The sequence below is a fragment of the Siphateles boraxobius genome, unplaced genomic scaffold (genome assembly GCF_051911475.1).
Source record: "Siphateles boraxobius isolate OS27281-9 unplaced genomic scaffold, OSU_SipBor_1 33, whole genome shotgun sequence".
Taxonomy (NCBI): domain Eukaryota; kingdom Metazoa; phylum Chordata; class Actinopteri; order Cypriniformes; family Leuciscidae; genus Siphateles; species Siphateles boraxobius.
Window position 1 is genome coordinate 2,981,716 of NW_027508953.1, and position 21,008 is coordinate 3,002,723.

General features: G+C 37.7%; 1 protein-coding gene across 2 annotated transcripts in view; it reads right to left on the bottom strand.

The window, feature by feature from the left end:
• Nucleotides 1–6,089: 6,089 nt before the first annotated feature.
• khdrbs3 (KH domain containing, RNA binding, signal transduction associated 3) overlaps nt 6,090–21,008 on the bottom strand; it is a 152,309-nt gene continuing 137,390 nt past the window's right edge. Inside the window, exons 8-10 of one of the 2 annotated variants that reach the window (XM_077195035.1) lie at nt 11,333–11,391; nt 8,512–8,633; nt 6,090–6,115 (exon numbers count right to left, since the gene is read on the bottom strand). In XM_077195035.1, coding sequence (XP_077051150.1) covers nt 8,542–8,633; nt 11,333–11,391 — 151 coding nt within the window. In that variant the 3' untranslated portion in view covers nt 6,090–6,115; nt 8,512–8,541. Of the gene's footprint in view, nt 6,116–7,268; nt 8,634–11,332; nt 11,392–21,008 lie in introns of those variants that run through there. The other variant, XM_077195034.1, reaches the window with a different exon arrangement.

The window sequence follows — 21,008 nt, forward strand, 5'->3', positions numbered from 1 at the left end:
GAGGTGGCGGTACGCTCAAGAGCTATATTTGGAAGTGGCGGTACTGAGTACCGGCGCGTACCGGCCCACTTAAAGCACTGCTTGTAATTTACTTTTGCATGACTGCGAGACGAGCAATAAGTTGATGGCTGCAGTTCACTTAACGGCCACCGGTGTTGCTAATAAGAGTTTCTGAATTCTACATATGGCCCCTTTAAATTACACCCACTCCTCAGACAACAGATTAGCTCTTTATAAATGTTCAAGAACAGTGTGTAACTAGACTAGACTAGAATGAGATAAGTTAGTTCCTCATAAATATTAGTAGTATATAGGAATAAATCCAGAATGATCGTATCCACTCAAATTCAGCATGAAATGGTATTTATAACCAATTTCATGTGCATAATGTGACATAATTCTAAGTGAACCAAATCACTGAATAAGAAAATAAGTTGGGCTGGTCTTGATTTCATCAAGGAATTGATTGGATGAATGTAAATAGAGTCTATTTTGATTTCATGTTGAGTTTATCAGCGGGATGTTATAGATACTGTATGTGGGCTGTTGGAATGTTGATGTGTGCTCTGTGCTCCCAATGATTCTCAAATTCACTTTTCAATGTTTTATGAGACCACATAAAACCATTAACAGGTTGAAAGGTGTACACATCCACTGTATCTGTTTCAGAAGAAGTGAAGAACATCCACACTGATCAATGGAAACCAGAGGAAGAGTAAAATAAGCCTTTGTTTATGGTGATACGTGAACATGCAGTAATACTTACTATAGTTTCCCTTATGTGATCATAGCCAACAACACTTAAGTGAATCTGATCAATATGTACAATATATGTTTCATATGGGCATTCAGCTCTAGCTCAACTAAAGAAAAAACTGATTTCTGAATTATTTAATGGATGGAGCTCAGGAAAAACCCCTCAAATGGCCTAAATAAACATATGCTTCAAAAAAATAAAATGTAATTTGCTTATATGATGCAAATACCATCACAACGTGTATTGTACTATAAATAAATTCAATTAGAATATCTATCTAATGTTTATATATCATAACGATACTATAAATATGCCCTTCAACTTAGTGTTGTTGACTCACTAAAGAAATTCAGATTTTATTTACAGTGAGAATATATATTTTTTTAAATCCCAAAACAGTGAATGGACTATAATCAGATTAGGATAGGTACGGATTACCTTCAGATTGCCAACAGTAAGGACTTCAGTTGGTGGAGAGATGGTCGCTGCCCATGGTGCTGAAAGACAGCTCAGCAGGACAACACTGAACATGAACATAATTTGGGCGGGGCTTGTTTTTATTGTTTTTATCCAGCAGGAAAAGATTGGATGGTAAATGTTAATTTTGACAACTTTGACTATAACTGCAGGATGTTATAGATATGTGAGCTGTTGGCATGTGTATGTGTGCTCTGTGCAACCAGCTACAAGAGTATGGGTAACAAACATATATTTTTTAAATCACCAAGGGTGCTTCTCAATACTCAAATAGATGCTTCCTTGTTTCCTCGATCCTCAGTCCTCCGATCGAACTCAGCCATCTTTAAGGGCATCTGAGGAGTCATGATCAAGGATACACAGGTGTATCCTTCCATCGTATCCTAATGCCCAGTACTCATTGTACTATTTTTAGCTATCCCAGACGAAAGGTGACCTATCATGGCGATATATATGGTCGGGGCTCCTAAACATTGGTCCAACGTCATACAGTGAGAGAGGTTCAAAGATGGCCGTTGTCACAGTCTTGTGACCAAAAATAGCCTGCGATAATTTTCTGACAGTGACATTTAGCAGGATCATCTCACAGTGTGTTTTCTGCCACGACTTACGTGTACTGACTTGTCAATAAAAATGCAACATGAAATGACGTATTGATCAACGCGATATGACCCTAAAACTCAAAATAACTTACCTCAAGCTCCATTTGCAAAATTATTTTTCCTTGCATGCCTCTTTTCCCTAGCCATGACTGCATCAATATTCTCCTCTTTCGATTCCTCCTCTTTTTTCAGCGCAAATTAAAACCACAATTGCCGAAGTGTGATTCATCTTGCTGTATTTGATTATTACTAGCACATGCTGATGACGTTTTATTCTTCTATACCAACTTGCATCATAGACTACGATTCAATAGGTGTCATCATCGTACAGTCTACATACATGTAGAACCCATGTTTATTAGATCCATGTCGTACAGTGTGATTTGTAATGATCTTACAGGATTGCAGAAATCACACAGTCTGTGGCAGGCCAGGTATAAGGGAGTGGAGCTAAGTCATGAAGAAAGGAAGCGAGGATGCACAAATAAGAAATGAGAAGCACCCCAAGAAATTATCAAACACAATCAACACCAGACAAAGGACTGGGACAAACAAAAGGCTATGTATACACAGGTGAAAATAAGTAAAACGAAACAAGACAAATTAATAATAAAAGTCCATAGAAACATGACAGAAACAATGACCCCCTACTTGTCACCTACAACCCTAGAAAGCATGACAGTCATGCAACTGTGGCGAAAAAGTGACACAAAATGTTGTCTTCACTTTATTTTTATTTCTTCACAAGTTCCACTTCACGTTAGTCATGAAACATGTACAAGTAGTGAAAATTTCAAATTTTCTGCAAATGTTCTAGCAAAAAACCCCACAATTATTACAGATAATAATAAAAATAATATTTAATGATGCATTGAAATCAATATTTCAGGGATAGATAGATAGATAGATAGATAGATAGATAGATAGATAGATAGACTGTCTTTCTCTCTTCGGCTCCTGTGAAAAGAGTAAATTAATGTGTTAGCACATGACACATGCCCCCATAACCCATAAGTCTATCTGTAGACAGAAGTGGGTTCACCCTCAGTGCAACCTGCTGCAAAATGCATGTAGAGCGTACAGCGCGCCTCTGAGCCAGCTGTGAGAGCATCATTTGCCCAGCACGGCCTCCCCTGAGGACCAGAGAGCACCATTTCCTGAGAGAGAGGAGGGTGGACCGCTCGTCTGCCAGTTATTGGCACATTAACGCTCTTAGTGTGTCGCTTTGTGACCTCGTAGACCTTTTCGAGAAAGTTCCAGTAGAAATTGAGTCTCATGTGTCATGCTCCTCTGTGGGACGCAAGGGACTTTTAAGTCTGCTCATTGTGCTTCTCTTGCTGAGTACAAGATCTCTACGGTAGCACCCGTGCAGTTTTAGTTTTCAAGATCAGATGATGCGGCCAAACCTCCCTAAAACAAGAGAAAAACAGGAAAAAGTTGGATCAAACGAAAAAAAAACAAATGGCAAACACACTTTTTAGCTCTATTCGGATGGGACTAGTTTTTCAGGGGGATGTTAAGAGAAATTCGTTTTTCACTTTGCGATTTTAATGCAGTCCAAAACTGCCAAGTCTGTGTTTTTCTCACAAAACCTCAGTAAAAATTCCAGAGCAAATTACCAACTGTTTTTCGGCAAACTCAACGATTCTCTGAGACAAAAAAAATCTTATTTAAAACGTTCAAATGAATTACAAACATTAACACAATTAAATAATAACACAAACTACTTTAATATTGTATTAAAGTTCATTTCAAACCATAACAGACTGATATATGGCTCGTACAGCAGTAGATTCCTTTGAGTAAACCCTCAGAGTGCATGGAAGGCCTGTCTTGAAATCTCCTTCATTATGGAGAAAATGTGTTGGGTTTAAAGCGAGTATGCTGTCAAAAAGAGCATATGTATTTTTCTCTGTGATTTTTGTTTGCTCATTTCTTTTGTACGAATGACCAGGATGTAATCTGGAAAAAACTATTTATGCAGCCATTTCTCTGGTCTATCTAGGGAGGTTACAGAGAGATAAACACTGTCGTTTCATGATTTCTCAGTTCAGTTCTTGTGGTGGGGTGGGGTGGTGGTGGTGGGGGGTGTGGTTGTGGGAACAAAAACACTTGAGAAACCTTTCTTGATAAAAAAAACAGTTCTTGATAAGAGTTATTTGCTGAAACTAGAACCTTACTTTTAGACAAAAGAAACAACATAAAAGACGTTTAACTGACCTGCAACTTTACCGTTAACTTACTAATCTGATCAATTTCAGCTGAAAATAGATGCAGTCATACTTGCAAAGGATAATGTATGGATTAGTGCATCCCCAATCATTGTATTTTGAAAATATGTACTAAGAAGTATGTTTCTCTATGCCAGTATTGTTGAATCATGGGTAGTCTCAAGCCTCAGACGTCACACCAACATAACAACTAACCGAACATTGAACAACCGAACATGCATAAGGCACACAAAAATGGGAAATACAGACTTCGGGAGTTTGATTGGTTGAATTCTGTAGAATTTCCGAGACCCGCGTGTGTCGCGTTCTTTAAAGGTCCAGCTGGAAACAAAGCAGTCGTGGAGCCAAACCCCCTCATGGAAAAAGAAAGCCTTGCAACAACATTCTTGAATGATTAATTTAGTGGGTGCACGCCGTTATCCTATCGTGTCGTAGTGATATCGACTTTACAATTTCACATCCCCTAAACATGACGGTCAGACGTCTTTTTGGGGGGTTCTTGGCCAGTGAAACCTGCGAAGGAGTCCAGAACTTCTGCCGTCAGTCATACGCGAGACTAGATCACGAGTGGCAGGGCGTCGAGGCAGAGGGTGGCACTCAGTGCAGTCATCAGACACGGAGAGCAGTCGCACTGATAGGATTACTCTATGAGATCTCTACCCGTCTCTCTCTTCGACGTCTCAGTTCTTTATCCTCTCATGCCAGGGAAGCTCTTGTTTGACAGTCGCCGGAGGAAAGCATGTCTGCTCTCTCGAGGCGGGGATTTAACAGCAGACGCACTTAATAGAACTCTTGCTTTCATCATCACTGACAGACGACTTCGGTTAGTTTACAAATTAAACCCCTCATTTGTATTTAAATGCCTCGTATCATTACAATAATACTAGAGACCACCTAGAGAGTATCTTAAGGGAAGGAATAAGTGTCCGTGTTCCCTGAAAGGCAGATTAATCTAGATAGTACTGCAAAAGAGTGTCATTAATTGATGTAAGGGTGTTTACATAGATCAATTTTCATCCAGTACAGCAAGTTTCTAAACAGCATCCTAACTGAAATGCTGCCTCACAAGGGACTGATTTGGAATGCATTCTTTATTTTTTGCCTTACATTTTTTTTTTTTTTTTTAATTGACAAAGTATAAAACCATGTAAATGAAGTAATACTTTTGCTATTATTTCAACTTACAAAAACTCTTTTATACCTGTGGCAATTAGAATATTTAACGAAAGTAATTAATTCTAAGAGTCTTAGGTGGTTGTTTTTAATTTGTTGTATGATTATGATTATTGTTTGTGTTTTAATTGTTTTTTATGAGAAGGCAAAGGAAAAGTTTCACATTTGTGGATAAAGTTCAGTCAATTAATTGATCAATAAATAAATAAATCATATATTTCAACAGTTTAAATAGTACACATACACACAAACACACTCTATTCAAACTGAATAATACACACACACACACACACACACACACACACACACACACACACACACACACACACACACACACACACACACACACACACACACACACACACACACACACACACACACACACACACATACACTCATACACTTTTCTTTTTTCCACTTTTTTTTATTTAATTTAATTTAGATTAATTTAACAGTTCAAGTAAGACCCAATCAATTAGTCAAAAGATAAATAAAAAATAAATGCATTATTTTGTATGTATACAAGTTTTTTTAATGAGCAACCAAAGGAAAATTTCCACATTTGTGGATAAAGTTCAGTCAATTAATTGATCAATAAATAAATAAATAAATCATATATTTCAACAGTTTAAATAGTACACATACACACAAACACACTCTATTCAAACTGAAAAATATACACTACACACACACACACACACACACACACACACACACACACACACACACACACACACACACACACACACACACACACACACACACACACACATTTAACAGTTCAAAAATGATTTTTTCAAAATATCAAGCTCACCCCAAACAATCTGAGAAGAGCATCAGTGGCGTTTCACGGCTTCAGGCTCAGCTATCGTAACCTGGAAAAGAAAAGAGAAACATAAAACCTGAAGCTGTACTGATAAAAACAACAACAAAAAGACACAAACAAACTCAAGTTTACCATAAATGTGCAATGGTTTACAAAGTTTATAGTATGATAATATTAAACATTCATTTATTTAAAGCTATAGCACACATAAAAATAAATAAGTTTAGCTCCTTCTTAAACATAATTGGTGATAATAATGATTTGTTAAAGCAATATTACAGCTATTTATTAATCTTTTTACAATTTTACTTCTAATTTAAGTTCCTCAGCAAACCGTAAGCCAAGAAAAACTTTAAATGAACAGGTTTGTTTTTGTTTTATCCAGTTTAAGGGCTAGTTTAGATGAGATTAGATTGTGACAGGTTGTTTACCTTGTGGAACGAAGGCCTGTAAATACAGCTACCGCCATCCTCATCAGCTCTGAGGTCAGCTGGGGTCATTTAGAGGTCATGTGGGGGCGGGCTGTTTAGTGGACTATAGAGACGGTCATGTGACCAGAAGGGGGGAAGAAAGAGCAAAAACAGCAAGCAGAAATCCCCAAAAAGAACCAAGTTCAAAAAGCCACTGCTTACATTATTGAATCTTAGAATATGAAAGACAATATGTGGAATTACTTTCCATGTGCAACATCTTACTGATGCAATAGTACCGTATCTATATAGTCTTGCAAAAATTATGTAAAGGAGTATGATTAAAGATATATTAGTAGATAATTAACTTCATATGCTTTACCACAGAAGAGTCTCATGTGTTTTCAAGTAGAAATAATTATAACAGATAATAAGGTAGGTTTATAATTGGAATTTTTTTTGAAGCTGCTGGATACGGTATATTACAGATGAATTTAATTGTGCTGGTTGCAATTAATTTAATTCTACAGAGGGAATTCTTGTCAAAATAGTCACATGCATCAGTTTTTTTTTTTTTATGGGGTACTACAATGTTAAGATGAGGGGTTGGGGTAACTAAACTTTTTGGTTTATTTCACATTTATGTGGGCTTAATGGATTTTTTCCCCCATTCCTTTTTCTCATGACGTACGCTACACTTTTTTAATGATAATACACATCAGATGTTAGTTTAGATTATGAAGTTTTAACAAAGTGAACAAGGACAAAATGTGCTCTCAAACACAATGATAATTTTGCTTTCAAAAAGTTTATTTTATAATCAACTGAGACGAGAATTAAAGGGCTTACACAAGCTTACAAATATTATAGCTCTTAACAGAAATGTATTAAACTGCCACCACCAGTACCACAATAATTTTCATTACTATCACCTTTTAAACTTCAGCATACATTTGACTAGACTTTAATAGTTTTATAAAAGAGTACTAGTTAAACTTTAGTCAACAGTATTTGGTTTAGAAATGACCAGTAACACTTTGCTGTGCACTTAAAATGCATTACAACAAGGTTTAAAGGATACACAATGTGCCAAAAACTGCTGGATTCCCTTTAAATTTCATAGACTATCACAAGCGAAGCTTTTCGTTTGTTTTTAAATGCTCTGTCACTATTTTTAACCCATCCACGCTATATGACATACTAATGGACTAACCAACATTAGTGGTGTATAAAGGATTATATGTGCTATAAAGGATTAGAATTGCACAGGAAAGTGTGCGGAAACGTCAATACGTTGATGTATTTCTTGAAGGAATCTATCATATATCAACTCAAATTGGGAAATTGAATTGGGTATTTTAGCCACAATCATTTTACTGTGAATTTCAGTCAGATTAAAAGTCAAAAAGTTTTGATTTAGATGCTCATGAGAAGGTCTAAAAGTAGATTGCTCACTAGGAGAAACACCTATTACCACAGAGCTCATTAAAGGGTTTAAACGCTCAACACAAAAACCAGACAAAACTATGCAGGCTTTTCTCATCGCAACTAAAACTGCACACAGTTTTTTTTTTTTTCTTACGACATGCTCCTATAAGCCCTTTAACGCTGAAGAACCTTCCATTTAGAAAAGAGAAAAGAAGAAAAACAACAGGTGCACTGAGATTTTCTTTTACTTTTTTCCTACTTAACTTTCATTAAAGGTCAAATTTACAAGGGACACATTGAAGCTGATCACCCATCAAAAAAAAAAAGTATCTACAAAAAACTGACCTGCTAAATCTAAACATCGTACACCTCATATAACTCCGCCCCCAACTGCTAGTGCCCGCCTCCCTCTGACATTAGTGAGTCTATTTGAATTCTGATTGGTTCTCTGATTTAAACTACAAAATCCGATGATCCCGTAATATTCCGTTTGTGGGGGTCTCTTCCATGTCAGTTTTACCCATCAACTTCTTCAACTTTCTATTTTTGTTGTTTTGGTTGATTTTATTTGCAAAAAAGGAAATAGAGTCCATAGAAAATCCATTACTTGGGAGGGCACACGAAGAATTGTAGCTGGTCAGAACCGGGAATACGGCTGCTCTCTGTACACTCCTTTGCTTGTCCTTGCTGGTGGCGCCTTGTTGCGGTTGTTTGCCCATTCCTCCGGGCCTGAAGAGGGAGACAAAGAGCAGAGGTCAGGAAGTTTATTAGTGAAACAGTCCTTTAGATTTTGTTAGAAAGCATCAACATTCTTCGAACATTCTGTAGTGAAACATGCTCATAAAACACTGAACAACATTTGTAAGATATGTTTCTTTCTGCGTCACAGGCTAACATCGACATGTTTGAGTACATGCACAAATGTATTTTGGTGAATTAAATCAGTTTGTGTGATGATTGTCTACACTGTAGTCAAATACAGTATGTAAACGGACAATGAAACGTGTGCAGAAAGAACACTAACAATACAGATGTGATAACACACATCAAAAGTCACATATAAAATGTGATTAAACGATGACTTAAAGTCATTTTAATGGACTACTTTGAATTTCCAACTACCGACGTGAATATAAGCTTTAAAGAATAAACAAGATTTTTAAATGAGGTGAAAATATTACCAGTGTCATGTTTTGGTGAAAAAAAAAAAGGGCAACCTGTCAAGATTTTTTTTTTTATATATATATTTACTTTTTTAACTCCCCCATCATAATTTATGAACACTGCTGTTTTGTTGTGATTGTTTAGTTGAAATAAAAATAAATAAATAAATAAATAAACAAACTTGATCATATTTTACCCCAAAATAAAAATGAAAAGAAATGATATTCTGCATTAGGAAAATTAAGCATATTTTACAACAAATAAGAACGTTTGGTATTGTGATGCATTGTATTGTAATATTAAATTACAATATTATTTGACTAATTGTAGTATATATATATATATATATATATGTATAATATATATATATATATATATATATATATATATATATATATATATATATATACATACATAATTATAATTATAAAATTAAAATGTTATCATTTTCTTTTACTTTAATACATGCTTTTGAAATTATAGTAATGCATATCAATTAAAAAAACAGACAAATAAATAAAACAAATTAATACATTCTGGACTCATTGACATGAGAATGGGGGGAATTTGGGTAATTGTCAACATTTAATAAACATTATAAAATATAAATCTTTTTTCCCCTAAAAATAAGTTTCATTTTCTCTAAGCAGCATATTTTATACATATTTTTTTAAATATGAAATGCATTTTTGGGGTAAGATGTGACCTCGAGCATGCTTCGACGACAGTAAAGTGTAATTTCCTTGTAAGTTTGTGTTAATGATTTATAGTTGTGGAACATGCCGGAATCCAAACCACTTTCAAATGCGACTTTTACAGAACAAAACCAATCTTTAAAGTAACAAATCCCAAGAGTCACGACACCACCCAATATCTTCCTTTCTGAGCTTATGGGATCTCTGATCATTTAGCCCAACTAACACTGACAATCAAAGAGAAACGTCCCCAAACATCCTCCTTTTGTCCTTCACCTCAGAAAGAACAAAACTACTTTAATTGCACCAGAGGATCAAATAGCCACTTGAAAGGGGTTTAGTGGAGTGCCCTCAGGCGAGAGGTTACCGCCACCATTAGCGTAACAGCAGAGCTCATTCACGAGCGTCCGTGTCGATGAGCGAGAGCGCTATCGACGGCAGCTTTTGTGTGATCTTGCTCGTTTTCAGTTCTTTTTAGGGACAGAAAGGCACAAAGGCCGTTTCTCTAAAATCACTTGTTTTTCAGAATGGGAGCCATAGCCAATAATCTTTAATTAGAGAGCTGTCAATCTCAGGTTAGCCCGCGCTAGCTTCAAGGAAAGGGTTCACACGCACTGTCCTTGCGTTTAGAAAGAATAGGGATGTGTATCAGCCGGATAATAGGAAGTTCTTCCTTGAACTGACAAGCTGTCTGTGTTTTGTACCACCTGGAAAGTGTTAACTTGAGTGTTATGGATTGTGTGTGTGTGTGTGTGGTCCTGGTAAACCCTACATTATGAGGACAAAATGTCCCCACAAAAAAGGTAATATCTGAAATACTTGTCCTTGTGAGGACATGTCTTGAGCTCCACGTGGAAAACAGCTTTTAAATATCTTTTTAAAGGGAAAATCAACTTCTAGTGCCCAAAGCTAAAAAAAAAAATTAAGTTTTAAAACTATGTTGTAAACAAAACTAGCAGTTGATTCTGTTACAATATCATTTATATATTCTACAAAAATTCACACAAATGCTTCAGTCTGCACAAATGCTTCTGTATATACAAACTAAAAGCACACACACATTAATATTCTAGCTGCTGAGAAATATAATGGCACATCTTATCTTTTTTGGCTGGGACAATGAGCTTACAACAGCAACATCAGCAATTCCAGAGCATTGCAATTCTTTTCTAGATATCTCTGCCATGTTTATGCTTTTTTGTACCGACATTGTTCCTAACCGCAAACTTATTTCCCTTCCATGGAACGCTGGTCCGACAGCATTTTGATTCTTTCGCTGCATCCAAACCCGTCTCCTGTTTACATTCATTGTAACTGTCTGTTCAAGTAAATTCAATACTGTTGTATAGATACTGCAACCAAAAGGCTTGCAATGCCAGCAGTATTTATAACAACAGTACAGCAGGAGCCGAGCGTGCTACAGGCAAAAGAAGACAGTGACAGACTCAAGGTTCATGTACTAACTGGCGTTATTATAAAATTGCATTAGAAGAGAGGAAATCAAGCAAGACTGCAGTAATTTCATGTGATTATAAAACTGCATTGAGGGAAGAAAAAAAAGACACTTACCGTAAGAGTCATATGATTCTGCACTGATACCATGGCTGTATTCATAATAATCCTCTGAGCTGTGGAAAGAAACAAGAGACATTTTTTGAGAAAAATAAAATGAATGCATTGCTGACTGGCTGATCCATTTTATTGATCCATTGTCAAGAAAAAAAAACATATTTCTATTGACACTGTGTGTTTGTATGTGCATTTATTTATAGACAGAGAGAACGAAAGTGAAAGGTGGTGAAAGTTCAAGGTATGTGTCTGCTTAGATTTTTTGTTCTTTTTTAAGTCTATGTGTGCATTTAAATAGTTTTATAATTGTACCTACATGTGATGTTTGATTATGTGTTATGTTTGACACATTTCAGTTTGTGCTGCTAAAGTAACTGTTCTTTTTTTGTGTGCTGCAATATCCTGCCTTGACAAATTTCAAATAAAAGAACTAACTAAAGACAGAGAGGACCAAAGTGAGAGAAAGATGGTGAAAGTTCAAGGTATGTGTCTGCTTTTCTGACACTAGTTGCTCCCTATTTAAATTGACAAAGCAACATCTCAGCAGGCACACGAAGCAGAATAACCCATTGGAGGAGCTATTTTCCGAGCAGATTTGCGGTGCGTCTGCCTTTTATTGCTGTATCTCAGAAGTTTTGCTCCTGGGTCTCTGTTCCCTTTCTGCTTCCAAATTGAGTTTTTCTCCCATAGGCCTCTCAGCTGAGCTGTCCAGTGCCAATCACAGCTGACTGCTAACCATATCCTGATGTTCATGCTCCCATAATTCCACTGGCCTCCCATCAGTATGGATGGTGCTACAAGAACTAGAAGCATTACTGAAATAATTCTCTCAGCTTCCACCAGGGAGTAATCTGAAGAATACTCCCTGGTCGAAGCTCCCATTATTAGTCCAATTATTTCTATAGAAACTACATTTTATATTTGGTTCCTTAATTTCAATAACTCCTCACATAATTTCTATAATAACCCAGCCTATTCTTTCTCACTACAGTTTCATAATATACTGACATATTTTTTGACCTTCTCATAATAACATAAAAGGTCTTCGACATTTTGGGCCCTATTTTAACGATCCAAGTGCATGGTCTGAAGTGCACGGCGCAAGTGCACTTATGGCATGTCCGAATCCACTTTTGCTAGTTTAACGAGGGGGAAAATGGTCGGCGCACCCGGCGCATGGTCTAAAAGAGTTGTCCCTATTCTCTTAATGAGTAATGGATTAGTTTTGGGCGTAACATTCTAAAAACCAACCAGAGTCCCATCTCCCATTCCCTTTAAAAGCCAGTTGCACTCACGCCATGGCGGATTTGAACATGTCTCTAGCGAGGAAAAGGATCTGCTCTTGTGCGAGTTTAAAGAACGCAAGCAGACCATCTACGAGACAAGCCGGATTCCACCATATCTTTGTGTACACAATAATAATCTTTTACATTGTAATCCTTTTATTTTTAATATTTGGCATGTGTGTGTGCTGCTGGGTGTCCCTGTGTGTGTAATAAGCAGAGTGTACAGAGTGTAAAAAAAATCCAATGTCATGAAATGTTCCCATGTTTCTCAATTTGGACTTTCAGGACTTTCTCACATCTCAGTTGTCTCTATACTCTTATTTCTCCTAAGTTTTAGGAAGCGTAGGAAAAGCAACCACTGAGCAATACATTTCTCCTCTGGGTAGTCTCTCAAAATCCTGTGGGGAACACTAGTAACTCATCCTCTTTCCTACAGTATCATAACCACGTCTTCATTCCAATCATACTTTCAAAACCCCTCCCCTTATTCCAATCATAATATTATTGACTCCTCCCCTCATTCACAAGAGATACTCACACATAAAACAATCAACCTTCAGTGGCTGAGAAAAGAGTGTCTTTGATTTTCATAAACTGTTATGCAGAGAGGAAATCCCATGTCAAAGCTCACACAGAGGTGCCTATCGCTAGCCCGCTGTTACTGTTAGTTTCACGCTTAAAATGTGTCTGCACACCAGGGAGAAGAAGATAGGATGAGAATGAGAGAGAGGGTTCTGCCGGGATTGCATATATGAAGACCTATGGAGCACAAACTAGGGTCCCTATTCTCCTCAGATTCCAACACACAAGCACACAACACACACGTGAGGGCTGGGAGGAGGCTTTATATCATATGTGTGATGAAATTCCCCATTTCCACCGCGCATGAAGGTGAAATTGAAGAGACCTAAAGCTTTTGTGTTCAGTAATGCATCAGTCAACTTCACAACCTGCTGCCAGATGCATCTCTCTCTGCTGTTTCACACCACAAAGAACCTCTTCTCACCAATCTGAACACCAGCCTGGGTTCAAACCTAGTTAGACACCTTTAATTTCATCCCTGACACATCGTCAATACTCCTTCTTTCCTTAATTCGTCTCTCTCCCTCTCCTCCAGTGCCGAGTTTGTTCTGTTCTACTCAATTACCCTGTTCAGCTTGCTCCAGTCGAGGTAAAGCGTTAGCAGAAATGATGATGCATTTAAGTCACACACAGTCCAATTCCTCCAATTAGCAACACACACGTGTAAACACTGCAAACACGCTGTCGAATGAACAACAATCACCCAAAGGAACATTTCACTCCTCTGAGGAGACTTAATGGAGTTATCAGGTACGCTGCATATTACTGTTAACTGCAAGTATCAAAAATGCTTTGGAGGAATAAAAAAGTAATTGATTATTTAACACCCGCCAACCCGCAAAATGCAGGAGTGGCTGTAAAGCAGTCACTCCTACTAGCCATTTTGGCGGGTTGAATTTCAAATATAATATACACATTTGTCAATTGTAGTCTTTTTAAAAGGCATCTGAAATAATAAACTAAATTAAGAGTGTAGTGAAAAAAAAAAAATCGATACATATCGAATAGATACACAATACTAGCTGCGCTTTCTCGCTCTCTCATCTTTCCAACAGCGAGTTGACACACAAACCCGCCTCCCCTCACTCACTCGTTTCACTTGCTCCGAAAGAATATTGTTGGTGTCACAGGGCTTGAATTTCAGCATGGGACTGCATTTATTGCGCATAATTTTACTCATTCCCGCAGATTTTGTGCTCACACCCAAATTGTGGCACATAAAGCAACACAGTACTAAATTGAGTTATTTTTTGCTGCTTATTGTGATTAAACAGTCAAATACAACCAAATTAATATCAAAATGTCACTCTTCGTGAGTTTTCTTTCTCAACTGTTTACGTTCACTGAAAACATAACTGATTGTTTACATGAATACTCAGTAAGAGTGGCATTTTACTCATTCCCGCAGATTTTGTGCTCACACCCAAATTGTGGCACATAAAGCCACCCCTCAGTACTTAATTGAGTTCTTTTTTGCTGCTTATTGTGATTAAACAGTCAAATACACCCAAATTAATATCAAAATGCCACTCTTAGTGAGTATTCACATAAACAATCAGTTATGTTTTAAGTGAACGTAAACAGTTGAGAAAGAAAACGCATGGGTAACAGTAATGGATCCGTGCGTCAGGTTTTAAAGTGACAGCAGCCTAATATATCTGCTGGCAAATTATGATATATATATATAGAATATCATATAATTAGAATATCATCAAAAAGTTGATTTATTTCAAGAATTCAACTTAACAGGTGAAACTAATATATTATATATACTCATTACATGCAAAGTGAGATATTTCAAGCCTTTATTTGTTATAATTTTTATGATTATGGCTTACAGCTTATGAAACCCACAAAATCAAAATCCCAGAAAATTAGAATATTACATGAAATCACACAGTAATTACACAGGAATACCATGGTCATTGAACCATGCAGGTTTTGGTTCGTTTGGCAGTGTGGGGAGGTGCAAATCCTGCTGAAAAATGAAGGAAGCAACTCCATAAAGCTTGTCTGCTGAAGGAAGCAGGAAGTGCTCTGAAAATGTCCTGGTAGACATCTGCGTTGAGTGAACAGCACAGTGGACCAACTCCAGCCGATGACATGGCTCCCCAAACCAACACAGACTTTGGAAACTTCACACTGGACTTCAAGCATCTTGGATTGTGTGCCTCTCCATTCTTCCTCCAGACTCTGGGACCTTGGTTTCCAAATGAGATGCAAAATTTGCTCCCATCAGAAAAGAGGACTTTGGTCCACTGTGCTTTATTAAATCCAGAGTCAACGCAGCCGTCTACCAGGACATTTTCAGAGCACTTCATGCTTCCTTCATAATCCAGCAGGATTTGCACCTGCCCACACTGCCAAAAGAACCAAAACCTGGTTCAATGACCATGGTATTCCTGTGTAATTACTGTATGATGTCATGTAATATTCAAATTTTCTGGGATTTTGACTTTGTGGGTTTCATAAGCTGTAAGCCATAATCATCAAAATTATTACAAATAAAGGCTTGAAATACCTCACTTTGCATGTAATGAGTCTATATAATATATTAGTTCCACCTGTTAAGTTGAATTCTTGAAATAAATCAACTTTTTGATGATATTCTAATGATATGACCAGCACCTGTATATATATATATATACACACACACACAATAATTAGAACCAGTTAGAACCTATTTCTTGTAAAATAAGAGACATTATTTACATAATGTTTTTTCCTCTCATACATACAGCTAAAGCCGTTGTGCACTAACACTGTGTGTATATCTGACGTTCTCAAAACAGATTAAATAACAGATTGGCTTGTTTAAACTGTTTTCACTATGGCGTATAGAAACACTTCAATCTCTCAGTGATTGGTTATATCTGCAGCTTGAGTAACTCTGTCACATAGATCTGAAACCATGAAGTACTCCACAGGTGTTTGCTGGGAGTTTTACTTCAAGTAACCATGGAATTACAACAATACCCTGCTAGCTTGTTTACTCAGGTAGATTACCAGCTGGTGGGGTCAAGACTACTAGTACACATGCTTCGATTCTGCATTTTCTAAGGTTTTTGTTACAAATTATATTGTCAGCATAACAATTTGAGTGAAAAGTATGACACATGATTAATTAATTTTGCTTTACTGACAGCAGTACTGGAGCTGACATGAACAAAACGTGATGGTCATATTCTCCAGAATGATCTGAGATGATCCAAAGAATATCTTGCACTTCAGTAGAAGCAAGAACATTTGACCAGCTGTTTGACTAACTTTTTGTACTTACTAGTTGAATTTAGTGAACAAGAAAAGTGCAGAGTTGTAAATATATTATTTCAATCATCATTTAAAAAAAATATTTTAAACAAAGTAGTAAGTCTATTAAAACATAAATGCATACATAAAATTAAATAAAAAAACAATAAAAAAGAGGGGGGGGGGGGGGGAAATAAAATAAAATAAAATAAAAAGCAGATCCCAGATGTTTGACAAAGTGAGCACGTTTCCTCAGGATGGGCGCTCGCTGACTTGACATTCATAAAGGCCTTGTTCTTGCTCTCGCTCTCTCTCTCTCTCTCTCTCTCTCTCTCTCTCTCTCTCTCTCTCTCTCTCTCTCTCTCTCTCTCTCTCTCTCTCTCTCTCTCTCCTCTCTATCTCTCTCTCTCGGTTAAACAGATGGTGGGGTTAAATCTAAATGATGTACTACATGTCCCAGGTGATCTCTGTGTTTCCTCTTTCTCTCGTCTTGTTTTCACAGCTGGTAAATCAGCAGTGGGGCTGTGACGAGTCTCGCTGGTCTAATCTACTGAGAGAGGCTTATCACTAATCACTAATTACTGCTTCATTCTCCCGCACTCAAACAGAAAGAGTTTGGAAGAGGTTTGGAGGGCAGAAAGGTGAATAAACATCACACGGCGCTAATTATGTTTTTCATACGTGGGTCACAAAGTTTACTTAAAGGAACAGTTCAGCCAAAAATGAAAATAGAATGCTACTTCGAGTGAACACGCATGTAGAGCATGTTTTAAATGCTCATTCCATACTTTAAGGTTTAAAGTCATTAAGGTTGTTCGTTCAAGATAAGACTAAAATGAAATCAATTTATACAGTCTAAAAACAGACAATGGAAAACCACAGGCCTTTGTCCTCTAGTGAGTCTTCTACACCAATTTAACGCTGAACTAGAGCATTCAAGGTGCATTTATTATAGCTAGCATGTTGTGTACACACCATAAGCCATGTGCAAATATGTATGTGTGTAACCCATTTTATGGTCTCCTCATACAAATGGGAAAATCTGTCTATTCAAACAAGCTACAGGCAAAATCATGGTTTGCATATGCTTGTGGAATTTGCGACAGAAATTGAAGCTCTTTTCTCAGATGTAAATGAATCTATTTTTAGATTGTGACAGTCTTCTTGTCTTGCTAACAGAACTGAACAGAACCAAAGGTCCACAGAGATGGAAACAGAGACGAGAGCGAAGACACCAAACCTCTAAAATAGAGCTGCAATGAGTTAAAAATATCAGCACGTCTGTCTCAGAGAAAGTGGGACAGAGGACAGAACGTGTGAGTAAAGGAACAGAGAGGAAGACAGGTGTAGAAGAGAGAGAAACCTGCCGAGTCTGATGCTTTGAAAGGAGTAATCAATCGTGATAATCGTGACCTGCAGAGCTGAACTCTGTAATGTTCCTCTTCATCAGGTGTGGAACAGCTTTTTTGCCTCCATATTTACAGGATCAAAAGAACCGGAAATACAAAGTAACATTGTTGAGATCTAGATTTCTAGATTATTCCACTGATAAAAGAGCCTGCCATTATCCAGAACTAGAATAACTAAATGATCAATTTATAAATTAGAAAATAAATTCATAGAATAATAATTCAAAATACTAAATTAATCAAATGTATAATACATAAGTTTATTGATTCAAATAATTGTATTTATTAAAAAATATTTTTAAATGAATCATTAAAAAAATTCAATCATTAAAAAAAAAAACTTTGACATTTAAATAAATTGAAAAAGAAAAAGACTATTTAATAGTTTGTCCTTTATTTTACCAGGATAGCCCCTTTAAAATTATTAACATAGTCTCATCAAAATTTTCTGTCTAATAGGGTGTGTCTTAAAAAGCTGAAAGTTCTTTGGTTGCTCCAATCTGATTAACTGTAAAATGAAACTGAAACATTAAAAAAAGTTTTTATTTATGTTAGTTTTAATGTAACATTATAGTTTTTGGTAAAATTACACCTTTTTAAGGTGTTCGTGTATTTTTTACATTTGTAATAATAATTAGCAACATGTACTTAGGGCCTGCTATAGCCAGAGGTGGGTAGAGTATCCAAAAATATAACTGTATTGTCAACACTGTTCTGTGATTTATCAATAAATTAGCTTAGAAACTGAAAAGTTCTAGCATACATTTCTTAGTAACTAAAACTAAGTAACTGCACTATTAGTAGAGAGACTAATTAATTCACACGCAATCGCTCTGTAATCTACACTTACTGTATATTCTACTAGACGCCGTGATTCTACTCAATTCAATCCTGCCCGTGGTCTTTCCTTTTCTGATTTACGCTTCTCACCTAATTTCTTTACTCTCTTTCTTACGCACTCTAAGAATTACTCTCAAGGATCTGGTATCACATTAACAATTTCTAAAATTAATAATAGTTTCTGTCCCTTTAAATTCCTTAAAATCCATCCTAGATCCTCAGATCACTCCCCCCTATTTATTCTATTTAACGGAGCACCTCTCTCTAAGGTTCAGGTTCAGGACTCATCTAGTTACTGTCCTCAAAAGCTGCAGTCTATCTCCCTCTCATTATCGGGGCAGCCACTATACAGCGGGTGAACGCGGCATTTCTACGTCAGCTATCAAGATCCTGGGCAGATGGTCTTCCTCTGCATTCGAATCCTATATAAGACCCGATTCCAAAATCATCCTCAAAGCTCAATAAGCCCTTTCCAGCAACGATTAATGTAATCCTCATGCAAATACTGGTGTTGGTGTATAAATATCGTGGTCTTGTCCTATGTGGCCTATCGCGGCCTTGTGGCTTTGGTTCTGTGTGGTCTACCATGGCCTTGTGGCATATCGTTGCCTTGTCCTTTGTGCCTATCGTGGCAGTGTAGCGCTTCGGGTCATAGGTTATATGTGGCCTAACGGCCTCGTCTGAGTGTTTTGTCTCTGTATTGGTATTAGCGGCCTCGTGGCCAAGCAGGCCTTGTCTCTTGTGTGGGTCTTCGAGGCCTTGTGGCATATCGTTCCTGTGTCCTATATGTGTCCATCATTGCCTTGTGGCCTTTGTTCAGTGTGGCCTTGTGGCCGTTGTCTCTGTGTGGCCTATAGTAGCCTTGTGGCCTATCGTGGTCTTGTCCTATGTGGCCTATCATGGCCTTGTGGCTCGGTTCTGTGTGGTCTATCATGGCTTTGTGGCATATCGTTGCCTTGCCTTGTACTTATGGTCCATCGTGGTCTTGTGGTCCATCGTGGCCTTGGTTTTGTGTGCCCTTGCCTAGTCTTACCTCCTGTTTTATGTGGCATTAGTGGCCATTGTGGCTGATCACAGCCTTGTCTCTATGGTCTACCAAGGCCGTGTGGCTGATCGCAGCCTTTTCTCTTTGGTCTATCATGGCCGTGTGGCCCAGTGTGGCCCTGCTCGGTGTGCCCACTATGGCCTGGCTCTTTGTGGCCAAGCGTGGCCTGGCTCTGTGTGATCTATCACAGCCTTGTCTCTGTGTGATCTATCACAGCCTTGTCTCTGTGTGGCCCATCGCTGCCTTGTCTCTGTGTGGCCCATCGCTGCCTTGTCTCTGTGCGGTCTGTCATGGCCTTGTCTCTGTGTGATCTATCACAGCCTTGTCTCTGTGTGATCTATCACAGCCTTGTCTCTGTGTGATCTATCACAGCCTTGTCTCTGTGTGGCCCATCGCTGCCTTGTCTCTGTGCGGTCTGTCATGGCCTTGTCTCTGTGTGGTCTATAGCGGCCTGGCTCTGTGTGGTCCATAGTGGCCTGGCTCTGTGTGGTTCATCGCGGCCTTGCTCTGTGTGGTATATCATGGCTTGTGGCTTTCAATGGCTTGTCTCTATGTGGCTATTTTAGCCCTCATCTCGGTTTAATGTTCCACTATTCCCCAGCTCCTTGCTTCCTTTCAACACGTCTTTCCCGTAGCTCAAACAGTAGAACGTTGGAGCTTATAACACTAAGGTCATGGATTTGTTTACCAGGGAAAGCAAGAACTGATATAGAATGTAAACCGACTTTAAAATGTAATGTAAGTCGCTTTGGATAAAAGCCCCAGCAAATGCATAAATGTAAAATACAGTAGCAGAAAATATAAAAATGTATAAATGCATTATGCACGTCTTCACATGGTACCTTTCAGGTTCACTGTTTCTCACAATGAAGAAAGTGGCCCACTTTACTAATTAAGCTATCGTTCGCAGATGCTGACGCCTAAATTCACCTCCATCCTCCCAACCACCACCAGGATGGTCCCTTCACATACCTTCCAGGGGGTCGGCTGCGCCCCTGCTTTCATCTTCAAGCAGGAAATGCAGATTCCGTACCCTCGGTTTGCGAGCTACGCCAAAAAACTTTATATCACAATACTTGCTTGCTGGGCTGTTAATAAATGTATGCTTGTTACGTTACTTTACCTGCCGAGTCTTTCTGGTAGAACTGACCTTAACTTTTAGGAGACTTTAGAAGATCGATGATTCTTTGAACATCTGCCTTGTTTTTTTTTTAGAGTAAAATTTTATTTTATTAATTATTATTTGTATGAATACAAACTAGAAG